Source organism: Brachypodium distachyon, chromosome 3 (genome assembly GCF_000005505.3).
Source record: "Brachypodium distachyon strain Bd21 chromosome 3, Brachypodium_distachyon_v3.0, whole genome shotgun sequence".
Taxonomy (NCBI): domain Eukaryota; kingdom Viridiplantae; phylum Streptophyta; class Magnoliopsida; order Poales; family Poaceae; genus Brachypodium; species Brachypodium distachyon.
In genome coordinates, this window is record NC_016133.3 from 45205623 (window position 1) to 45227391 (window position 21769).

Here is a 21769-nt window from a genome sequence, read left to right on the forward strand (position 1 = left end):
TTTGTGTTTTCGACCTTTTTTCATGCATTGGGTAATATGTGTGTTGAAGTGCAGAGGATATGCGGGAATGTTTTCTGTTACAAATGAGTATCGTGTGTTGGCACGAACAACCCTATTTTTTACCGAGTTGCTCTAGTATATATCAGTGGTTAGTCTGACTAGTGCTAAAACTTTGTTTCATATTTACTACCAAACGGCTAAACCATGAGTATTGCTAAACATTTTTTTGATATTTGTTTCAGCAACGGGGTTTCCAACAACATAGCAATTACACAGCAAATAGTTCATGCAACCAACTTAACGATACTTATGTTCTTCAATCAAACTACTAAACTGTTTCAAACCACCATAATTCAGTAATAGCAAATAAAATACGACGAAAACTTTATGGTTGGATTCTCACTTCCTCCCCTTCTTCCTCCCCCTCCTTGCCTTCTTCTTGGAAGGCTCGGCGTCCGCATCCACCTCCTGGGCTTCGAGCTTCCTTAAGAACACGCCGAACGCCTTGTGTTTTGCCACAATGTGAGGCGCCTTCTTAGACACACGCCCAGTGTCTTCGGCATGCTTCACCATGCTTTCGAAGTCTTCTGCGAGGCTCCTCTTGTGACAGAACGGGCACATCCATTTGTCACCTTAACGGTATTCGTACGCACCATACTCCAGTGCACTGAGGACGTGACGGCTTTTCACATCAATCGATTCCTCCTCACTACCAACATCCGAATCTTTTTCCTGCATAACATCAACAAGCATACGTTATTACCGAAGATCGGCGTTACACAAGAACATGTAATTCACAACGGATCATCAAGAATATCGAAATCACCGTTTGTACGAAGAAGATAATGATACCGACATAAATTCATCCATAAATTACATCACCTACAAATTGGCACCGATCATGCATACTAAACTTAACTTAACATGAAACTTAACATCAATAGTGTATCCGACTAACCCTAACTCGCATAGACTTAGCATACCGGTGACAAACTAGGTTGCATCGAAAAACCCTAGAATAACATTGCATCGAACTCATGGACTAACTAGGTTGATCTTACCTCTGGTTCCAAGCCGTTGAGGACTTCATCAAACTCCGTGTAGTCGGCCGAGCCGTCGGAGAAGTCCAAGTCATGCGGCAGATTAATGGGGTACGACGTCCTCCTCCTGTTGGCGGGTATTGGACCCCGCGGCGATCTCGGACGGCGAAGACGTCACCGAACCTGCCGGCGCTTTACCCAACACGGTCACGCCTTCCTTCTCCTCCGCTGCATCTGCCACGATCACGGCCTCCTGCTCCTCCTCCACTGGATCTGTCAGGACGGCAGCTTCCTTGACCAACGCGGTCACGCCTTCCTTCTCCTCCGCTGCATCTGAGACAATCACGGCCTCCTCCTCCTCCTCCACTGGATCTGTCACAACGGCAGCTTCCTTGACAACAGCCACGGCGTCGTCTGCTCCGCGCGTTCGCTTCATCGCCGGAGGTAGTTATGCGTCCGGGGCGTTTTTTTCTTCGCCGCTAGATTAGAGGGAGTCGTGGGGCAAGACGATGCGGACGACGCGGGTTTTATTCCATAACGGGTGCGTCCGGGACGTTATTTCTTTCCCTGATTAGAGGGAATAGTGGGGCAAGTCTGTGCCGACGACGCGGGTATTATTCCATAACAGGCGTACGCCGTCGCCGAGTACGCCGAGTACGTATACACGTCGACGCCAACGAATACGGCCCGTAGAACCCATACGCTGGGTTCTACGCGGCGATATTTACAAAATTGCCACGGTGGCGAATGGGTACGCGTCAATCCCGGCCGTTTTTGTGTTTTCGCCTGACCGACCGGGGTGGTATAGAATGAGAAGTGTCATCAATGATAGAAAGAAGCCCGAGTTCCTGCCTTGCACGTTCACACAGGAAAAAAAGATTTCTTGTCCTGTTGGATGACCTTGATGAAGTCGAACACGGACTCAAATACGACTCCCGATCAAACTCCTGCAGGATTCCCGATCGAAATCCGGTGCCGAGATGAGTTTTGATCGCCCGAGCGCGCCTATAAATTCAGCACCCCCAAGCCCAAGACCCAAGACCCTTACCTCGGCAAACACAGAAACCGGCCAAAGCCCCAAACGGAAGAAATCGATCCCATGGCGGAGAGCGACACGAAGAAGATGATCCTCCTGAGGAGCTCCGACGGCAAGGAGTTCGAGGTGGAGGAGGCGGTGGCCAAGGAGTCGCGGACCATCCTCCACATGATCGAGGACGACTGCGCCGACAACGGCATCCCGCTCCCCAACGTCGACGCCAAGATCCTCACCAAGGTCATCGAGTACTGCAAGAAGCACGCCGCCGCGGCCGATCCCAGCGCCGCGGACTCGAACAGCACGGCCGCCGCGGACCTCAAGGAATTCGACGCCGACTTCGTCAAGGTCGACCAGGCCGTCCTCTTCGACCTCATCCTGGCTGCCAACTACCTCGACATCAAGGGGCTGCTGGACCTCACCTGCCAGACCGTTGCCGACATGATCAAGGGCAAGACCGTCGAGGAGATCCGCACCAAGTTCAACATCAAGAACGACTTCACCCCTGAGGAGGAAGCGGAGATCCGCAAGGAGAACCAATGGGCTTTTGAGTAGACCGAGACCGTGATGAGTGCTTAGATGTAGCTTAGAATTGGCAGTTTTGTTTTGTTTTAGTGGTTAGAAAGTTAGCGCTGTTTATTTTTCTTGGGAGAACTCATGTTTTCAGTACTTTACATCAGAATAGCTGTAGTTGATGTCAAGTGTGGATGTTTTGCTAAATGTTTCAGATTAGGTCTCTTTATCTGGCAGCTCTTTTTTTAGAACATTATTATCTGGCAGCTCTTTGTAACAAGCAAATTTCACCCTGCATCTTGATATCTGTTGGCAGAAAACAAAAATGCATCTAGATTTGACTGTAACTTGGGAGATAGACAAGTCAAGTAGTGGGCACATGTACATCTAATCACCATGCAGATTTTGCAAGAGAACTATGAAAACTTGCATGTTCTCACAAATCAATATAATCTCGTTTTTTCTTGTTGGGGCTTGGGGGTATTTACCTGATTCAGAAATTCATCCAGCCGTATAATTCCGGTCATTTCTATCACCTCTCCAGAGGTGGCGTGCAGCGTGCTGTGAGAAGAAAATTCATTGAGAATAAACATATAGCTAAATAAGTTGCAGCCAGCAGAATATAATATGGATGCATATGATCGTCCATCAGGTACGGTTTACATGTTGATTCGACGTTTTCCTCCACATTTATGTCCAATTTGCATTATCGTATCCCCTGCATTGAAGAAGACCCAGAGGAACTGGGGTCTGGGGAAGCGTCTCAAAATCAAGATTAACTGAAGCGACTTGACCTGGGTACCTTTTAGCAAGCTTAGCTTTTGATGCTCGTGCACTGTGATCCTGGTGAGTCAACTGCCAGGAGCTGTTACTTATCGTGTGAGCAAGGTGCTCTTACTGCTAAAGACTTGTCCTATATTCACATATTCGGGAATCACACTATTGACCAGTCTTTCCTGAATTTGCATAGGATACTGTAGCAGGTGTCGTGCTGGCTGCAATGGACATGGCATAAATTCGTGAATTGGCTTTTCCCTTCAGTACTTCAGTAGGAATGTATCCATTGATCTTGATGCTTATAATGACAATCAGGAAGGAAGAATCATTGCAATGGTTGCTGCTGTTCCAACCGATCAAAGTACTTCTATGTCATGTCAACATTTACGGGCACAAAGATAAGAGTCACAGAGAATTATAAGAGTCAGCATCCATAAGTATTTTCAAAAAACTTTCTTGTAGAACTGCTACAATGAATCAATCAGGTTGTTTTTATAAAAACAGCACAGCAGCGCGTAACATATAGACAGCTTGTTCTCATCAAAACACCAACATGACAACAATGCTTCGTAGGGACGGTAAACATGATATTTGAAATAGAGTCAAGTAAAAAGCCACAACATAAGGCCTCGAGACCTGGACAAAATACTCCATAAAGTTGATCTCTACGGACTACAAAACAAGAGAATCATGCAAATCTTGACGATTAGCTCACACTTCATCTGACGCAAAGTTGCTAGCCTTTGATATCTAAAATCATCTAACCAAAAGTTTTCCCAATGCAACGGCCGGACTGCAGTATCATCAGGCTTACTGAGGATTATCTGGGCATATGGAGAGGCCTTTTAGAGAGGCAGTAGTTTTGTTTCAAGAAAATTGGATGTATTCAAATAATCCTGATCAAGTTGACAAATAATTAATACTTGACAAAGGTCTCCCAATGCAACGGTTGGACAGCAGTATCATCAGGCTCGCTAAGAATTATCTGAGCATTTGGAGAAGCCTTTCTGAGAGGCAGTACTTTTGTTTCAAGAAACTCGGATGTATTCAGATGATCCTTATGAAGCCCTTCTGGGTGATCGCTGGGAGTAAATAGAATCAATTGGTTGAGTCTGGCTGACCTTTTCAGCACAAAGCTTACTAGCCGCATCTCAAGGTGGCCCTTAAAATTCTCCATCTTCAGCAACATAAGGTTTTCACAACCATTCCCTAGTGGCTCTTCCATCGAGAGTGGCTCTTCTGCGGATTGCCCTCCATCAGATAGCTCTTTCTTTGACACATCTTCTTTTGATTGACCCTGTTCCTCTGACTCGTCTTCCTTTGAATGATATTCCTCTGACACCTCTTTTTCTGCTGCGTCAACCTTTGAGTGATTTTCCCGTGACTCCATTTCCTCTAATTCGTCTTGTTCTGATTGCTCTCCATCAGATAGCTCTTTCTTTGACCCGTTTTCCTTTAATTGACCTTCCGCTGACCCCTGTTCCTCTGATTCGTCTTCCTTTTGAGTGATATTCCTCTGGAACCTCTTCCTCTGATGCGTCAAACTTTGAGTGATCTGACTCGTCTTGTTCTGATTAATCTTCATCGGACTTTTCTCCCTCAGACAGCTCTTTCTCTAGCTCATCTGCCTCCGATTCATGTCCCCATGACCAACTGTTGACATCGATTTTGGCGTCGCACCTAAAATAATATGGTCATTATATGAAATGTATTTTAATATGGTTAAACCTCGCACATCACTAACAAAACAGTGGTGTATGATTAAAACAAAATTTGTAATGGATAAAAAGGTTTTATAAGTACACAACTAGCCCATATGCTAAGTACAGATGGATCAGCCTGCTCAACATGGCATGAAGAGAAGGCCCATGCAGTAATTAAGTAACTCCTGATTCGCTGTTGTAGCTGTCCCATCGACAAAATAATCAAGCCTATACGCATAAGCGGGTGCATGCATGGATTAAAGCCCATCTTAATCAACATTCAAGTGGATTAGTGTAGCTAACCACTAATACTAATCAGCCCATCGCCATAAACAGGACATCCACCCCAAAAAACCCAACTCTGCCTAGAGTATTACCACTTTTACCCAAATAACAATTAACTCTAGGAATAGCTATAAATTTCAGCAGAACCTCCTTTGTTTATAAGGACATCCACGACATGCAGTTTATAATATCTTTCAAACATAACCAATGAGTCGAGTAAACAAGCATGCAATTCACTAAATCTCTATCAGACTTAACCGACCAAAAGATCATAGCAACTAGTTGCAAGGCGAAAACATCTTGTTTCTACAAATGATGTCTCTAGCTTTAGCAACATGAGGTTATATAAGACATTAGTTTATATTGTGTGATGTGCGGTGTCCATGCAAAAGTGTGCTACTCCCGCCCATGCATGTCGTTGCACTGAGTACCCGAAAACCAAATAAAACCAACAAGGGAAAAGCAAGGGTGAGTAAAACATACTCAGCGAAGTACAATATAGAGCCGAAAATGACAACATTCACCTGATGAAAGCACATTGCAAATAAAGCCATCAAATCTTTTTATAAACTTTGTACATTACTTTTGGAGCATTCCGGGATATTCACCGTTAACTTGCTCACGACCTTGCAGAATAGTTAACCACATGAACTACTCACCGACCTAGCTCAAGCTCACCGGAATGGTTACATAAATAACTTAGCTCATCGACCGCACCGGAATAGTTACTTGTAACTTACTCACCACCCTGGCTTAAAACACATCTTTCCAATAGCACGAACACCAAAGGAGACAAATAGGACTTGAATAACCAACCAACGATGGCAAAGAATATCATAAGAGGTTTGTCATGCACTTGCCTCAAATCAAATAAAGTCATAGAAATTTGGCACACAACAGGCAAACCATATAAAGAGGGGCTCCCCATATACTTGCCTTAGATATCATGAACAATCCACATATTTGTCTTGGCTCTCAAACATCCAAAACCTGTATAGGTATCTCTTAGGACTAGTGCAGACATAATCAAGAGGTAGACATACAAGTAATACAATAGCCCTCAACAAGAAACCGAAATCCTAGCATCCTTTGTTTACTTTACACTATCAAACATGTTCTGGGCAGATCTGTGTTTAGGTTATAAATCTTGACTCCCTTCGCCAAATGATGCAAACAAGCACATTACGATTATCAGCAGGAATTTATCTACAATTTTCATGTTGAGACAAAAATTAGTTCTGCCTCTAACTCGAATTCATCGGAAAAAGGAAATCTGCTCCAGCTAATCACCCTAGTACAGCAGCACTGTTTCAGCGATAACTTTCAAACCATTAATCAGAATTGCACAAACTCTGATGCGTTGGAAAGATAATTATAAATACTACAATTGTTCTTTTGTAACAAACTTCATGTGATCAACAGATTAATCCCATTTTTCGAATTAGAGTGGTACAGTTTTCGTAATCGTGTCTCAAATCAAGAATTCAATAATAGAACAGCATGACAGTACATTCTCTAAACCACCCTTAGTCTAAAATAAACCACACTTAGTCCATACTCTAATCAATCCATTACTGCAACCATAACTATACATCTGACCGATGCACAACAAACAGTCTATCTCATCTCCTATCAAATCCCCAAAATACAATGCTTCTATACAGATAAATTTCTTGATCGATTTCATACCTGATCAACAAGATGGCAAGGGGATGAATTAGTTTGGCAAAGGGCAATTATTCTTTGGATCGGCTCCAGGTTGATTTCAGTTCCTCCTTGCTGGCTGCTAGACCTAGGAGCACCATGTCCTTCATTCCCTGGGTTCTGACTACTACTCATCTGATTACACAGGGCAGCGAGCTCGTCCAAATGAGACTCATTTGTGGTCAAGAACTACTCCATATGACCACCATGGTTATATGTCTGATCCATGCGTCTCTAGCTAATTCTCTGATGGACAGAGTGATATCAGAGAGGGGATTGTAAGACTCATCATAGCTTGAACCAAGTTCCTAATTATCTGAATTCTTTTGATCGTGTGCCCATCGGCGAGGGCCCTCTATGAGGGTTTTTCTTCTCTTGTAGTGTATAGTTGTGGAGGATGTTTCGCTGGTGTCGTCTGCCACCGCCTCGACACCAACTGGCATTGCTTGAAATACCTCAAATGACTTGTTTCGGACTTGGCAAGAGCTTCTCTGTGTAGATTGATGGCGTGCTGAACCTTCAGAAAATGGCATTTGACCAATCCTACGGTCCGACTGATTCAAGTGCAACCCTTTCTGACGAGGCGCTGCCTTGGAGCCTCCCTTACCGGATTATTTACCAACAAAGGAATAAACTCTCTGGCGTCAGCTCGGAGCTTACTCTGAACAGGGGTGACTCTTTCTACTGAGCAGGACGCATATGGCGATATGACCATAGCGCCACCCGTATTCTTAGGCTGCTGCTCATGAGGTTTAGCTATCATCTTCCCTTTTCCTTTATACATAATCGGTGGAAACTCAGATTTATTGAATGTCACTGCCTTTGCTTTACTCTTGGGCTGCTGTCTTGATGACTCCCCCATTTCCATAGCTTGCCCTTTCAGAATTGATGCTGCAGCGACCTGGGCAACACCGATGTTCCTATACCTCATTTTCCTCTGACCACTTTTTCTGACCTATCTTCCTCTGATTCTGAGGGTTCTTCGTCAGGCTTATATTGATTACTCGTTGTTGGAAGCTGCAAGTGGGTGTAGTAAGCATTCGATGAACTAGGTGATAACAAGAGCAGGCATACAATACAATGACTATGAAGCTGGACAATTTATGCCTATGTATTTTCTAAATGTATAAAACGCATCTGTAACAGTGGGCAAAGGTCATCAGGAAATGTAAAACTATCGAAGAGACAGATGGCACTCACCTGCACAAATAGTCTCTCCAATCGAGAGCTACAGCAGATCAGGAGGAAATCCATAATATTGTCCAGATTTTTGTTGTACATTGCAAACATCAGCAGCTGTACCTCTCTCAGATTCTGTAATTTGCACGAGGCAGCATTTCCAGCTGTTGATTTGGCACAAGCCTTGCGAGAAACTCTCTGCAATGCAAAAGTAAAGAAGGAGCTTATGAGTAACTGAGCAGTAGAATCAACACGTTGGAATGAAACAAAGTAAAGTAATGGTAGGACATTCCTGCTGAGGGTAGGCACGGTGAGGTTGGAGACGTTTTTCAGTGCATCAAGATAACTTGTGTGCAGCTTGCAGGGTCTCCTGTATTCATCGCATGTGGTGACCGCGCCCTGGCAGCGGCAGCCATGTCCCCAGGAGCAGAGGCTAATGTCGACAATGGCAGGGTTGGTCACGATTTGGTAGGCGGGGATGCAGGCTTGACTGAAGCGGAAAGAGCGGAGGCTGGCAGCCTCGTTGATATGAATGTTGGCAATGCATTTTCACGACGGTGAAGTTCTTCAGGTAGCCGCGGCAGACAAGTTGGCGCTCCATAGATCTTTGCGGTAGCGTAAATCAATGGTGCAGAGGAGGGGGCACGCGGCTACCAGGTTGAAGAGGTCGGTGTCGTAGATCCTGACGCCGTGGAGGTGTATGGCTCTGAGCCTCTGAGGGCAGAGTAGGCGCGGGAGTCGGTGGGGGGGAAGCAGACAAGGGGGCCGCTGAGGGAGAGGCACTCGAGGTGTGGGTTGCCCGGCGGCAGGTCGAACTTGATGCTGTTATAAATGACCTTGCAGGAGTAGGAGAGGTGGACGCCGAGGTCCATGACGGCGCAGGCGGCGGCGTAGTCGAGGCAGCCGTAGAGATCCCTGCAGTCGAGCTCGAGGGGGGACGCCAGGGGTCAGGGACGCGGAATTCCAGGGAGGGCTCCGGCCAACGGAACGTCCAGAGCGCGCGCCACTTGGTGGAGAGCGCGCGGTGTGGATGGCGGATTTGAGGGGGAGGAGCACGGGTATGTCCAGCCGCAGGTCCTCCGGCAGGGACGCAGGGTCGAGATGTGGTCCTTCCGTGCCTTCCCCACATCTCGCTGTGATTGCTCCCCTTCCTCATCCAGCCGCTGCCGCTTCGAGCCGCCACCGGAATCGAGCTCCGCCGGGTTGTTCTTTTCAAGAATGCAACCGAGCGGGTATCATCAATCGAAGAATAGTGAGAAGGCTGGTACAAGGCCGAAACTGCAAGAACAACCCCAACCAGCGGCAAAAGAGAAAGGGTCAATTGGATATTTGCCATTATAATTTCCACCGGCTGCACATGTACCATTACAAAAACTTGACTTGAAAAAATGCCACTCTAACAGCTCGTTTGGCACCATCATTTGGGCATAGAATTCTAGAATTTAAAATGAATTCCAAAAACCAACTTGTTTGGGTGGCACGAAATTGGCCATATGAATCCAATCTCAAATTTCATGAAATTACAGTATAACTAAACCCAATTCCTCTCTAAAAACCATCATTTCTCTAGAATTGTCTCTCACTCTACATTTCATGTGATAGACAAACATGATTTTTGAACCCAGAATTCAAACTCAAGAAATCCTATAAAAAATTGGATTTCATTTCATTTCTACCAAATGAAATGAATTCTTGGTTGCCAAACGGGCTGTAACTTTTTTATATCTCTGTTCATGCCATTTTCTTTCAATACAAACAATTTTTTTCCCATCCCAAGTCAAACAGTTTTATTCTTCTTATTCCTCACGCGTTCCTCATATCCCGTCCCCAACAGTGGACTCATATTACTGTTTTTTATTTTCTGTAATTTTTATAAATTTTTCTAAGAATATTGAATTTTGGGTCAAATTTGAATTTTTTTAACTTTTATGGTGCCTTGAAGACTCGAACGTACCACTGAACATTATAAATAGGAGTATTATGGTAAATATTGTTGTACACTTAATACATGTATTTTTGAACACTTAATGGTTTTAAGTGGATAGAATGGCATTGATAGAGGTATAAGAAAGTTAAAAGTGGCATTTCTCTAAATCAAGTTTTGTAATGGCATATCTCCAGCCGGTGAAATAGAGAGTGGCATAGATCCAATTAACCCAAAAAGAAACCACACCACCGTCCCTAACTAGTTTGGACCAAAACCCAGTAACAACCACCACAAAACCCTGCACAACAACAAGCCTAAAAGATGAAAAAGTTGCTCACAGGACCACAACCGCTGCACGCCCGCCGCCAAGCCTCTCGAAGACGGACGATGTAGCCCACCATCACGCCAAGAGAGAAGATCGGCAAGTGGGTAGCCGCAGGCCGGAGCTGAATAAAGAGATTGTCCAAGGTGCGTACATTGCGCCACGAAGGCCAACGTCCCGGGCATGGAACCGGGACAATCCCCCACAGCAAACATGCTCGCTGAAGGGCTCCAAGGCCACCAAGAAAACGCTCTCAAGAGAGGAAAACGACATTGAGCGCCACCGTTGTCACGTCCGTCAACCAAGCCAAGGGTTTCCCCCGGCGCCAAAGGAGGAGGAAGCCGCAGTCGAGCCACAACGACGCCTCCAAGAAGGTCATGGCGGCCGCAACCGTCATGTCATCGGCGTAGGCAAACAGCCACGCAGAGATTTCTCCCCGGCCTTTGACCACGGACCCCGAACCCGTCCAGGAGCTGCCAAGGGAATCATACCAACGAGTCCCGTACCAAAGGGAGGGAAATCCACTAGTGTTCGACCCCGATTCCGGTCCTTATCAGCCGGATCCGAACCACTGCGGCCACCACAGCCGCACTCCACCGCTGCCGCTGCCCGCAAGGGACAAGTCGCAGCCTTTGGCCCGCCTCCGACTTGCAGGCCACCCGAAAGCCGACCGGCACCACCACCATCGGATCTGGCCCCACACGCCCCGACAGCGCCAGCACGACGGATCTGGCCTTGTCGGACCAAGCCGCCGGCCAGGAGCCTCCGCAGCACCCAGCGCGCACACCGGCGCGAGCCCTGCGCCGCCCGCATGTAGCCACGCCGCCCCCTTTCGCCGTTGATAAAAGCTCCACCGTGCCGCGGAATCCGGGAGGGACAGGCGCCGCGAGGGGAGGAAGCCCGCACTGCCGCCACCTCCCCTGGGCGTGCGCGGGCATCGCCGGCACCCCTTCGGTGGCAGCGTTGCGGGGGAGAGGGGACAGGGAGCAAGAACCGGCGGCGGCTAGGGTTGCTTTTGCTTCGCGAGACAGCGAGATGCGCCGCTCGGCGTTAACACTCCCACGGCCTGTTGTTTGGGCCAGGTTTGCTTAGTGGTGACCGATCGACTGGCCCAAGTGGCCTGTTGGTTTTAATATTTGTTTGTCTCATTTTAAAGCTCTGGAGGACACGTAAAAGCAATCAACAGAACTAGATGATTCCCCACGTTTTGCTGTGAAAATTTATAGCAACAGTTGTTGTCGATAATGAAGTTTGAAGGTCTGCAAAGATAAACCAGGCAAACATTGCAAAAAGAAAGAAAGAAAGAAAGATCCACCATTCGGCCAAGGTCAACGTAATAAGCGAGAATATGCATGGACGTAAAAATCAAACACTAATATTTCAACAGCAAACTCACTAAATGCTGACGATGTTGTTTCATTTTGGAAATGAAACAGGGCGTGGTGAAAGGAAACAGGGCGTAAAGCCTCGTATCTAAAAAAACTCACTAAATGAATTCATACAATTCCATGGGATTAATCTATGTGCACCAACTTATTGGAGAAGACTGAAATACATTTGTCATAATACAAATTACGTGCGCACACGAAATAATTATAGATATTTGGGAATTCATACCTGACCCAAGTCGCATGAGAAATTCCAATTATAACTGAGAGAGAGATCTTGATCAAGGAAGAAATTGATTCCATCAATTATGAGCTTTCCAACTTTAAAACCAAACTGTACAATTTTAGGGAACTAACGTAAATACATACCTGCCGCATGAGAAATTACAATTACCTGAGAGATCTTGATCGAGGAAGGAATTGATTTCATGAGCGATCCGATCCCATGCCGCATCTGAAAATTTCCAATTACTTAGATCAATTTTGCAAGAGGCCGAGATCCATACCGTTGAAGTGGGATAATTTCCAAATCGACATTTCTTCCAATCATAGGGGCACCAGCGTCGAACATAGGGCAGTTTACAGGTCCATTGGCTACCATATCCCGTCATAGGGCACCAATCCTTCCAACTAAATTAGGTATGATCAACGAATTAGCCAGAAACAGCGAGGCCACAAGCAAAAACGTGAAATCGGTATCTATTTAGTTATTCGTGTACCACACCACAGCAAAATTTAGAGCCGATATTATGAATTGAGCAATCCTCACTCCAGAATTTCCAATTTTGAGAGAATTCCATATTTGACATCCAAAATTTGCTCATATGCCACTCAAAATTTTCCACTTCCAAATGTGCCACTCAAATTTTGCACCATGTACAAATAAGCCACTACCCGTTAGTTCACCGTCAAGTTACAGATGAAAAGACAGTTTTGCCCTTAGATACTAGTGTATGATTTTTCCTTTACAAAGTACTCTCTCAGTCCCATATTAAGTGATTTTGAATTACATGCATCTAGAAGCTTATTAGGTATAGATTCATCCATATTTAGACAAATTTGAGTCATTTAATACGGGAAGGAGGGAGTAGTACTCATTTAAGGAAACTTTTCATCCCAGATTTTTTAGATGGAAGTAGCATCTAAAATTCAGACTGAAAAACTGAAATTTCAGCAACTTTTCTCCTAATTTAAGTTAGATCACAGTTTTCATGGGAGAACGCTCAGCCGAGCAGCATGGCCATTCTGATGCACCTTGGTGTTGCCGCTTCGCCGCTAGCCGGGGATGGCCGCCGCCGCATCGCCTGCCATGGGAGAGCATCGCATCTGCGCATGCAGGGGAGGACGTCATCGTCGCACCCGCCGAGGATGGCCGCCACCGCCGCGCCCGTCGGGGATGGTCGTCGCCGCCTCACCTGCTGGGGCGAGCGCTGTCGCCATTCCTGCCGGTGATGGCCGCCGCCGCCTCGTCTGATCCCTCCTCTGCCAAGAGAGAACAGCAAAGGGGATCAGGGTGTGCCGTGACTCGTGAGAGAGGGCAGCACGAGTTGTTTACGTGGGACTTTTTTTTCTTTTCTTCTAACACATAGATCCAGGGGTATACTTGTCAGTATGGAAAAAACTGACAATTTTTCAGGTCTTCTGTGTGGTCAACTAACAGTCAACTAACAGAAACCTAACTGTAGTGGCTAATTTGTACATGTTGCAAAATCTCATTGGTAAATTTGGAAGTAGGAAATTTTGAGTGGCATTTAAGCATGTGAACAAATTTTGGATGGCAAATATGGAATTCTCTCAATTTCCAAAGAAACTGCCATTTCAGGGACAAGATACTTCAGAGAAGGAAACAATAAGCTTCACAATACAATCCAGGACATCACTCCTTTTATAGCATTTTTCTTTCACAAAGATTATTTTAATAGACTTGATTCCATACAATGGTGAAATATGCTTCGACCAATTACCAAGATGCAGCCCCAGGTTTGGCGTCCGTGAAGTATGTTTCGACCAATTACCAATACGCAATGTGCATCACTCAGGCCAATGTTCACCTGCAGATCAACGCAAGGCAACCATGAGCAAGGAAGATTAATGGCCCACGAATTAGAGCATTTGAAAGTAGCACTGAATAATTGCATATCCGTAAATAATCAGTTCTTCCGTAAATAATTAGAGCAGTGGACGTTGTAGACTTACCGGTGGGTCTACAAATGTTTGCTTCATGATATACAAGGACTGATGCCTGCCCATTTTTTGCTCCGAAATGAAACACAGAGATATGACTCTAATTTATTTTTAAAACAAGTGGCATCTGTATTTGGCCATTGTAACTATTTTTACGTTTTCCTTTGAGCAGATGAACTTAAGTTGATCTTCCATCTGAGTCCTACTTGATCATCACATCCTCTATTGGTTCTGAAGTGAAGTTTTGCCATATTCTTCCGTAAAGGGGATGCAAAGTACTATAACACCAAGAAAATGTGTTACTTACAAAGAATTTCCAGCACTGTAATTAGCCTGACCAAAATCACCAGTGAGACCAACAACAGATGTTATTTTGATAACTCTTCCCTGCATGGTGGTATTAAAATGAGCACACGTTATGGAAAACAGCATAAGAACAGGAAACCAATAATAAATATCATTTCAATGATGAAAAACATTTCATACCTTTTTCTTCTTCATCATTACTTTTGTTTTCAGCCTGCAAAGAACATGTTGCAGTGAGATGTATGTCATAATTGAAATAGCAAAATGGGGGAAGAGGAGAAAAGAAGCACCTGCGTGCAAGGAAGACCCTGTAAGATTCAGATCAATTACATCTTGCCACTGTGATTTCTTCATTCTCATCAATAATGTGTCACGTGTGATCCCTGATATCAGTTTGGTATGTCAACTATTGAAAGAAACAAACTGGAGCAATGCAAAAAGGTGATATTCAATTAGGCAGTACCTGCATTGTTTACTAGTATATCGATAGTTCCCCCACTTATCAACAGCCTGGAACATTTATGCATTGGTTTTCATCAGAATTATAGAGAAGAAAAGAAGGATATGAAGAAATCAGTTGAACATAAATCAACTCTGCTTACTGCTTTTATTATAGATGCCACATCAGCTTCTTTGGAAACATCTTTCCAAAGGTAATTGCTTGCCCTCCAGATGCTTAATTCTGTCCTGTGCCACCACCTGGATACTTAGCTCTAGGCTGTGTGGTAAATAGTGGAAGGCAGCCACCTTCAAATCAAGCTGTGTACTGCCTTCGTTCTGATCTAGTAACTTCTGCAGCATTTTCAGATTGTATGCACACTCTCTCGCCTGCTCCTGGGTAAGGACATTTGGCATGCCTTATGTAGTTTGATCATTTGTTCTCCATCTATCTTCCTAGAAAGAGTATTCAGTATTTACTTAGGATTTAATTGAAAGACCAACAAAGGTGTGATCCGTTCTTGCTTTCTATTTACTTTCTGCAGAATACTTTCTGGATTTAGCATCTGGCGTGTGGACAATGTGATTGCCACATTCCATGCACACAGTTCAGCGACCCAACCCACAAGAATGGAAGCTCTTGATTTGCATCATGTTCTGCTAAGGAATCCAAACTGCTATATCGTTAAGGATCTGAATGCAGATTCTTCTGTTCAGGGTGACCAGCCAGCTGATCGGTTAACTCATCGTAAGAGTACTTCCGGGTGGGATGCTGTTAGAACTTTGTCAAGACCAAGTAGCTATTGCACGTCTACTCCGCATTTCGAAAGAATATGGTGGGATAAAGGTGGAGATACAAGAAGGCCATTTTCAATATGGCGGCCATTACCTCGTTTTGGGTTTGCTTCAGTTGGTGACTGTATAACTGAAGGGTAATGGTTCCTTTATATATACATGTAAATTTGAAAGAGCAGTATTATTCTTTCTTATACATAATTCACATGCTCCATACTTCTTTCAGGCTTGAACCACCTACTCTTGGCATTCTTTTTAAGTGTGACAACAAGATAGTTTCTGAAAGGCCCGTACAGTTTACGAAAGTAGCCCAAATTGACAGAAAAGGCTTTGATGAAATATTCTTTTGGTATCCAGTGGCGCCTCCTGGATATGTTTCTCTTGGTTGTGTTCTGACAAAAACAGATGAAATGCCAAGCAAGGATTCCATTTGCTGTCCTAAATTGGGTCTGGTGAACCAAGCGAATATCTCGGAGGACCCTATCTCCAGGTCTTCTAGCTCAAAGGGACCTAGCTGCTGGAGCATTTGGAAAGTTGGAAATCAGGTTATCCTTTACACTTGTATTATTTCCTTTTAACATTATTTCAGCTCATGTTTGTAGGAATCCAACTCTCTCTGATGTTTTAGGCATGTACGTTCCTAGCACGGCCTGATCTGAAAAAACCCTCAGCACGATTAGCATACAGTATTGCAGATCATGCTAAGCCAAAGGCACCCGAAAATATTACAGCTGAATTGAAGCTGGGATCTTTGTCAATCAGCATCCTCGACAGCTCCTGCGGAATGGTGTGTAGGCATGCTAGATTATGTTTCCTTTTCTGGACTCTGAAAGATGCCAACTGTTAAAATGCTTCTATTTTCTAGTTAAGTAATTTCCAAATATTTTAGGTCACACCAATTTTCGACACAACAATTGCAAGTATCAATCTTGCAACACATGGAAGATTTGAGACCATTAATGCTGTTTTGATCTGTTCAATTGCTGCATCCACATTCAATAGACACTTGGAAGCGTGGGAGCCCTTGGTTGAGCCATTTGATGGGATATTCAAGTTAGTTCTGCTTAACTGTTTTCTTATTTCCATCTACCTGAAAAATTATATCGTTCTCTTCTGCAAATTTTGTGGCACCAACTTATTATTGTTCAATCCTTATGAAAGGTTGGAAACGTATGATACCAGCGAACAACCTCCTTCCAAAGTCGGTAAGAGGATTCGTGTTGCTGCAACAAGTCCGTTAAATGCCAACTTGAGTTCTGCAAATCTTGATTTGCTTATTGAAACTTTAATTTCATGGAGAAGACAAATTGATATTGAAACACGGTCTTCAATCAGAAATGAGGTTTCATCTTATCATTCAACTACTTCACTCCTGCGTGCTTTCCGTATACTTGCAATGATTGATATTCTCTCTGCCTATTTTGCAGGACACTGTTGAAAATTTGAAAATAGCTGATGATTTGTCTTGTTCTGCATTGGATGAAGATGATTTCCAGAGGGTAGTTTTTGAGAACAAGTTAGGATGTGATGTTTATCTTAAGAAACTAGAAGATAATGAAAACACTATTGAGCTGTTACAGCATGAGAATCACATCTCATTGTCGATGCCACCTCCGAGGTTTTCTGATAAACTAAATGTATTGTCCAATTCCACGGAGGCAAGATATTATGTTGTCATACAGATCTTTGAGTCCAAGGTAACACTCGTACTTGTGTTATGCTTTGTGAAGGCAACTTCTTTATATGACTCTCACAGTTTTTTTTTTTTGCATGGTAGGGCCTGCCTATCGTAGATGATGGCAATGACCATAGCTACTTCTGTGCTTTGCGCTTGCTCATAGGAAGTCAAACTTCTGATCAGTACAAGGCGTTCCCACAGAGTGCCCGAACAAGATGTGTAAAACCACTGAAAACTGACTTACAGACACATCATGCCAAGTGGAACGAACATTTTATATTTGAAGTTCCAGAACAGGTGAGTTTCAATTTGGTCATAGAGTTCTATATCTAAATTTGTTTGCAATGACCAGCTCTTGTGAAAATTAATAATTTGTTTATTTTTAAGTGGACTGCAAATGAATCCAATAGCTCCTTGTAGGCACAGTTGAGGCTTAATATATCTCGTTTGATGTATTTTCTTATCTTTTTTTTTTGGGTTGATCGTGTTAGTATGATTGCATTAAATTGTATAATATGGGCTTTTCAGGCATCGGCTAATTTAGAGATTGAGGTAACTAATCTTGCATCAAAGGCTGGTAAAGGTAATTTTGCAGCTATTATTTTTTATCACATTTAATAGTTTTCTCTTGGTTTTCTTTGTACTTCCTTTCAATTCCCATCTACTGTATAAAATCATTATGTGTTTCTTATTGTTGGTTACTCATGGCTGTAAAATAATGGTTCCAATTTGCTGTCTTTCAATTTTTTTTTATTTTTTTGACATGCCTATTTTTTGTCAAAACTAGTGGTTTTGACTACTATATCTTATATCTAATAAGCTGATAGATCTAAATCTTACCTGACCATGAGAACTTTTGTACTATATCTTTGGAATTGCATAAAAAAAGAGAGTTAAAGGTATAGGAGATTCCTAAGCTTCATCCTCTTTTATTTCCAATTTATTTGTATGCAGTAGTGGCTTGTGGATAGCTATTGTTGGCATGCGATGGTTTCCCTATCTTTCAATTTTTTATCTACTCCGTATTAATGCTTCAATTTTTTAAGTATATCATCTAAAATGGTCTATGATATTTGATTAGAAAAAATGGTACAGAAGTCCTCCATAACCATCACTCTGGTTGTTTCCTAAACATTTCTGTTCTAGAAGGTGCAAAATATCTCATTTGCTAAACATGCGACAGTTTTAAGGCTCTTTTTCACATAATAATTTTGACAAACTGTCAGCCAATTTAAATTTTGGGATTTGATTAACATTATTCTTTCATTTGTAAGGTGAAGTGCTTGGTTCGTTGTCAATACCTATTGGACGGGGCACAACAACATTAAAACGGGCTGCTTCTATCAGAATCCTTCAGCAAGCTGCTGACATCAAGCGAGTATTGACATGTCCCCTTACAAGGAAGGTAGTGCTTCCGTTTTCTAGAACTTGCTGAGCTATTTGGACAATGTTACATCTTGTAGAGCACAATACTTAATTCTACTTTTAATTTCATATCCTGACTTACGGACAACTTGAGCATATTTTACATCTTGTAGGGCACAGTACTTAATGAGGGAGACAAGAAAGGCTGTGGTGCTTTAGTACTTTCAAGTTGTTACATAGAACGACCGACTCAATCAAACTTACAGAGCTGGAAAGAGAGCATAAGCAATGCAGAGAGTAGTTTCTGGATAGGGCTTACCCCAGATGGTCCATGGGAAAGTTTTACTGCAGTTCTACCACTGTCAATCATCCCAAAAGCACTTAATAGTAACCACTTTGCATTTGAGATCACCATGAGGAATGGAAAAAAACATGCAACTTTGAGGGCTCTCGCAGTTATTGCTAATGATTCTGACATAAATATCAGTATTTGTTTGCATGCACCATATCTACTTGGATCTACTTTATGGACAAGACAAGGCAAGAAGTTAAATAGAAATCTCCAAATGTGCCTCTCGTCTGTTTTTTTTTTCACGCTTGATATGCACACATCTTTATAACCCTTTGAAACATCATTATTTGATCATCCAAAGTTCATTAAAATTACAAGTAAATCAATATTTCGAGAATCAAGATATCTTTAGACATAAGTGGTGACATTTGACAAATGACCAATTTATTCCCTCGTAGTTCCTGAATGTTAAATATTTAACCTGTCTTTGTGACAAATCAGTAATTACCCTAAGGAGTAGTGCATACTTCCTCGAAAGTGGAATGATCTTGTACGGTGCACTGTATATCTAGACAAAAAGGATTGAATGATGCTAACGTTATTAAGATATATCTCACACATGTACGAGTCCACAGATGAGAAAGCAACTAAAGATAACCTCTGTAGTGTGTCAAGACACCAGCACAGGAAAAATACAAACTGAATAGTGGACTACCATGTTTATGTTTACAGGGGAATTTGTTGCCAAGTATACCCAGCACACTGAATAGTGGAATGCACTGCTTTCATTGGCATGGTGATTCCTTGGCAGTTGTTAAGTACATGTTTATACTCATCGCCTAACATAGATAGAATAGAAGGCTATCGACGATGGAATGGCCATTAGTTTCTATCCTATTAAGGTTGTTAGTATAACCAACAATCCGTAAGTCAATATATACTTCCTGATGACAAGATACACTTTCAAATGATTACTCCAAGATATGTAAGTTATTTCATGAAGCAGTAGAAAACATAGATCTAACTCCATCCATATAGAATGGATTGGAAAGAAAATGAGAAGGTGATGCACCCAGAATATGGTTAACTCAGATGTCAGCCTGCAAACAAAAATACACATAGCAATGCCAAAGCATCAAATGGAAAAAAAAAATAGACTGTTTCCTTCAAGTTATTCTTGTATTACAAGTACAGTTAACACTTCATGGTGCACGCTAAAGAAATGATGGCTCAAATTATCTCCACAGGAGACCAGTGTCAATCAGTAACTTTACCTCCTCAGAAACCTCTCAAGCCTCTTTCGAAGACCGGGCATAATTCAACAACACCTGAAAGTTGAATAATTTTTTTTTTTGAAATCTTAAAGTGCATAGCATTTTTATATGGTTTATAGCTCAGTATAGCCTGCATGGTGTGATTGGGATCTCGAGTAGGCACTTAAACTGGAGTATGGGCTTAAGTTTAGGGACTTATTTGGCCGCTTGGGACAAGTTTAGAGCCCGACAGAGCATTTTATTTTTTATTAAAAGTCTATCCAAAATAGGTAATGATCCATTTGAGTTGATTGTGTGTGCAGCATACTTTTATCTATAGAACTTCTAAAGATATAAAAGAAGATCACTGGAACTGCTAACCTTGCAGCCTGACTTTCCAAGAGCCAATGAATGGCTTTTCCAATTCCCCTGGAAGCACCTGTAATAACTACAACTGGAGTTTTCTAACTTTGTTGCATCCTTTCCTACCGATTGCTCAACAGCCGCAACATGAGTTCTTACACCTGAAAATACGATAGCTTAGTATGAAGAAATGAACCTTGCCTCGTTAGTTTGCGAAAAGAAGGGGTGAACTGTATCATGATCAGACTTCAACTCTTGACATATGGTATTGTTTTGCTATTAGACAAGAGAATAGCAATCCCCAAATAATGGACAGGTAGAAGCTAAGTTACTGAGCAGCATAAGAACAGAAAATAAAACCCAGAGAAGTTGACCCCAACCTTTCAAAACCTTAATATCACATACTAGTTTTTCAATATTCGAATTAACAAGATAGTAAGCGTGGCTGAAATAAGCATCAACCATAATTAGCTGATATACTAAGATCAATTTTGCAAGAGGCCGAGATCTATACCATTTAAGTGGGATAATTTCCAAATCGACATTTCTTCCAATCATAGGGGCACCAGCATCGAACATAGGCCAGTTTACAGGTCCATTGGCCACCATATCCCGTCATAGGGGCACCAATCCTTCCAACTAAATTAGGTATGATCAACAAATTAGCCAGAAACAGTGAGGCCACAAGCAAAAACGTGAAATCGTATCTAATTAGTTATTCGTGTACCACACCACAGCAAAATTTAGAGCCGATATTATGAATTGAGCAATCCTCACTCCAGAATTTCCAAAGAGACTGCCATTTCAGGGACAAGACACTTCAGAGAAGGAAACAATAAACTTCACAATACAATCCAGGACATCACTCCTTTTATAGCATTTTTCTTTCACAAAGATTATTTTAATAGACTTGATTGGCAATACAATGGTGAAATATGCTTCGACCAATTACCAAGATGCAGCCCCAGATTTGGCGTCCGTGAAATATGTTTCGACCAATTACCAATACGCAATGTGCATCACTCAGCCCAATGTTCACCTGCAGATCAATGCAAGGCAACCATGAGCAAGGAAGATTAATGGCCCATGAATTAGAGCATTTGAAAGTAGCATCTGAATAATTGCGTATCCGTATTCTTCTGCTTTTGCTTCGCACTAAAGAGCGTAGATCTGCAATGGAAGTTGTAGACTTACCGGTGGGTCTATAATGTTCGTTTCATGATA

The 21769-nt window shown here is 42.9% G+C and overlaps 2 protein-coding genes, 1 long non-coding RNA gene and 1 pseudogene across 5 annotated transcripts; 2 read left to right on the forward strand and 2 right to left on the reverse strand.

Annotated features, from left to right (window-relative positions):
* Positions 1-1849: 1849 nt before the first annotated feature.
* Positions 1850-3051, forward strand: LOC100845615 (SKP1-like protein 1). The gene has a single exon (XM_003574942.4). The coding sequence runs from the start codon at positions 2140-2142 to the stop codon at positions 2626-2628; it is 489 nt and encodes a 162-aa protein (XP_003574990.1). The 5' UTR covers positions 1850-2139; the 3' UTR covers positions 2629-3051.
* A 784-nt stretch (positions 3052-3835) lies between these two features.
* On the reverse strand, positions 3836-11574 carry LOC100824199. Of its 3 annotated transcripts, XR_002964962.1 has the most exons (4): positions 10500-11574; positions 8256-9512; positions 7041-8072; positions 3836-5043 (listed from the first exon to the last, which is right to left on the reverse strand). It is a non-coding gene; the product is annotated as an uncharacterized LOC100824199 (long non-coding RNA). The 3 variants fall into 3 exon arrangements; XR_001407269.2 differs by having other exon boundaries at positions 8256-11564; XR_002964961.1 differs by lacking the exon at positions 3836-5043 and adding an exon at positions 6282-6341 and having other exon boundaries at positions 8256-11564.
* Positions 11575-14358: 2784 nt separating this feature from the next.
* Positions 14359-21154, reverse strand: LOC112271695 (annotated as a pseudogene).
* Positions 15051-19699, forward strand: LOC104584266. Its single transcript, XM_010238491.3, has 12 exons — positions 15051-15199; positions 15345-15731; positions 15821-16139; positions 16223-16381; positions 16484-16647; positions 16756-16936; positions 17022-17291; positions 17372-17569; positions 17801-17855; positions 18547-18677; positions 18811-19123; positions 19662-19699. The coding sequence occupies exons 1-12, from the start codon at positions 15174-15176 to the stop codon at positions 19697-19699; spliced, it is 2241 nt and encodes a 746-aa protein (XP_010236793.1). The 5' UTR covers positions 15051-15173.
* Positions 21155-21769: the final 615 nt, after the last annotated feature.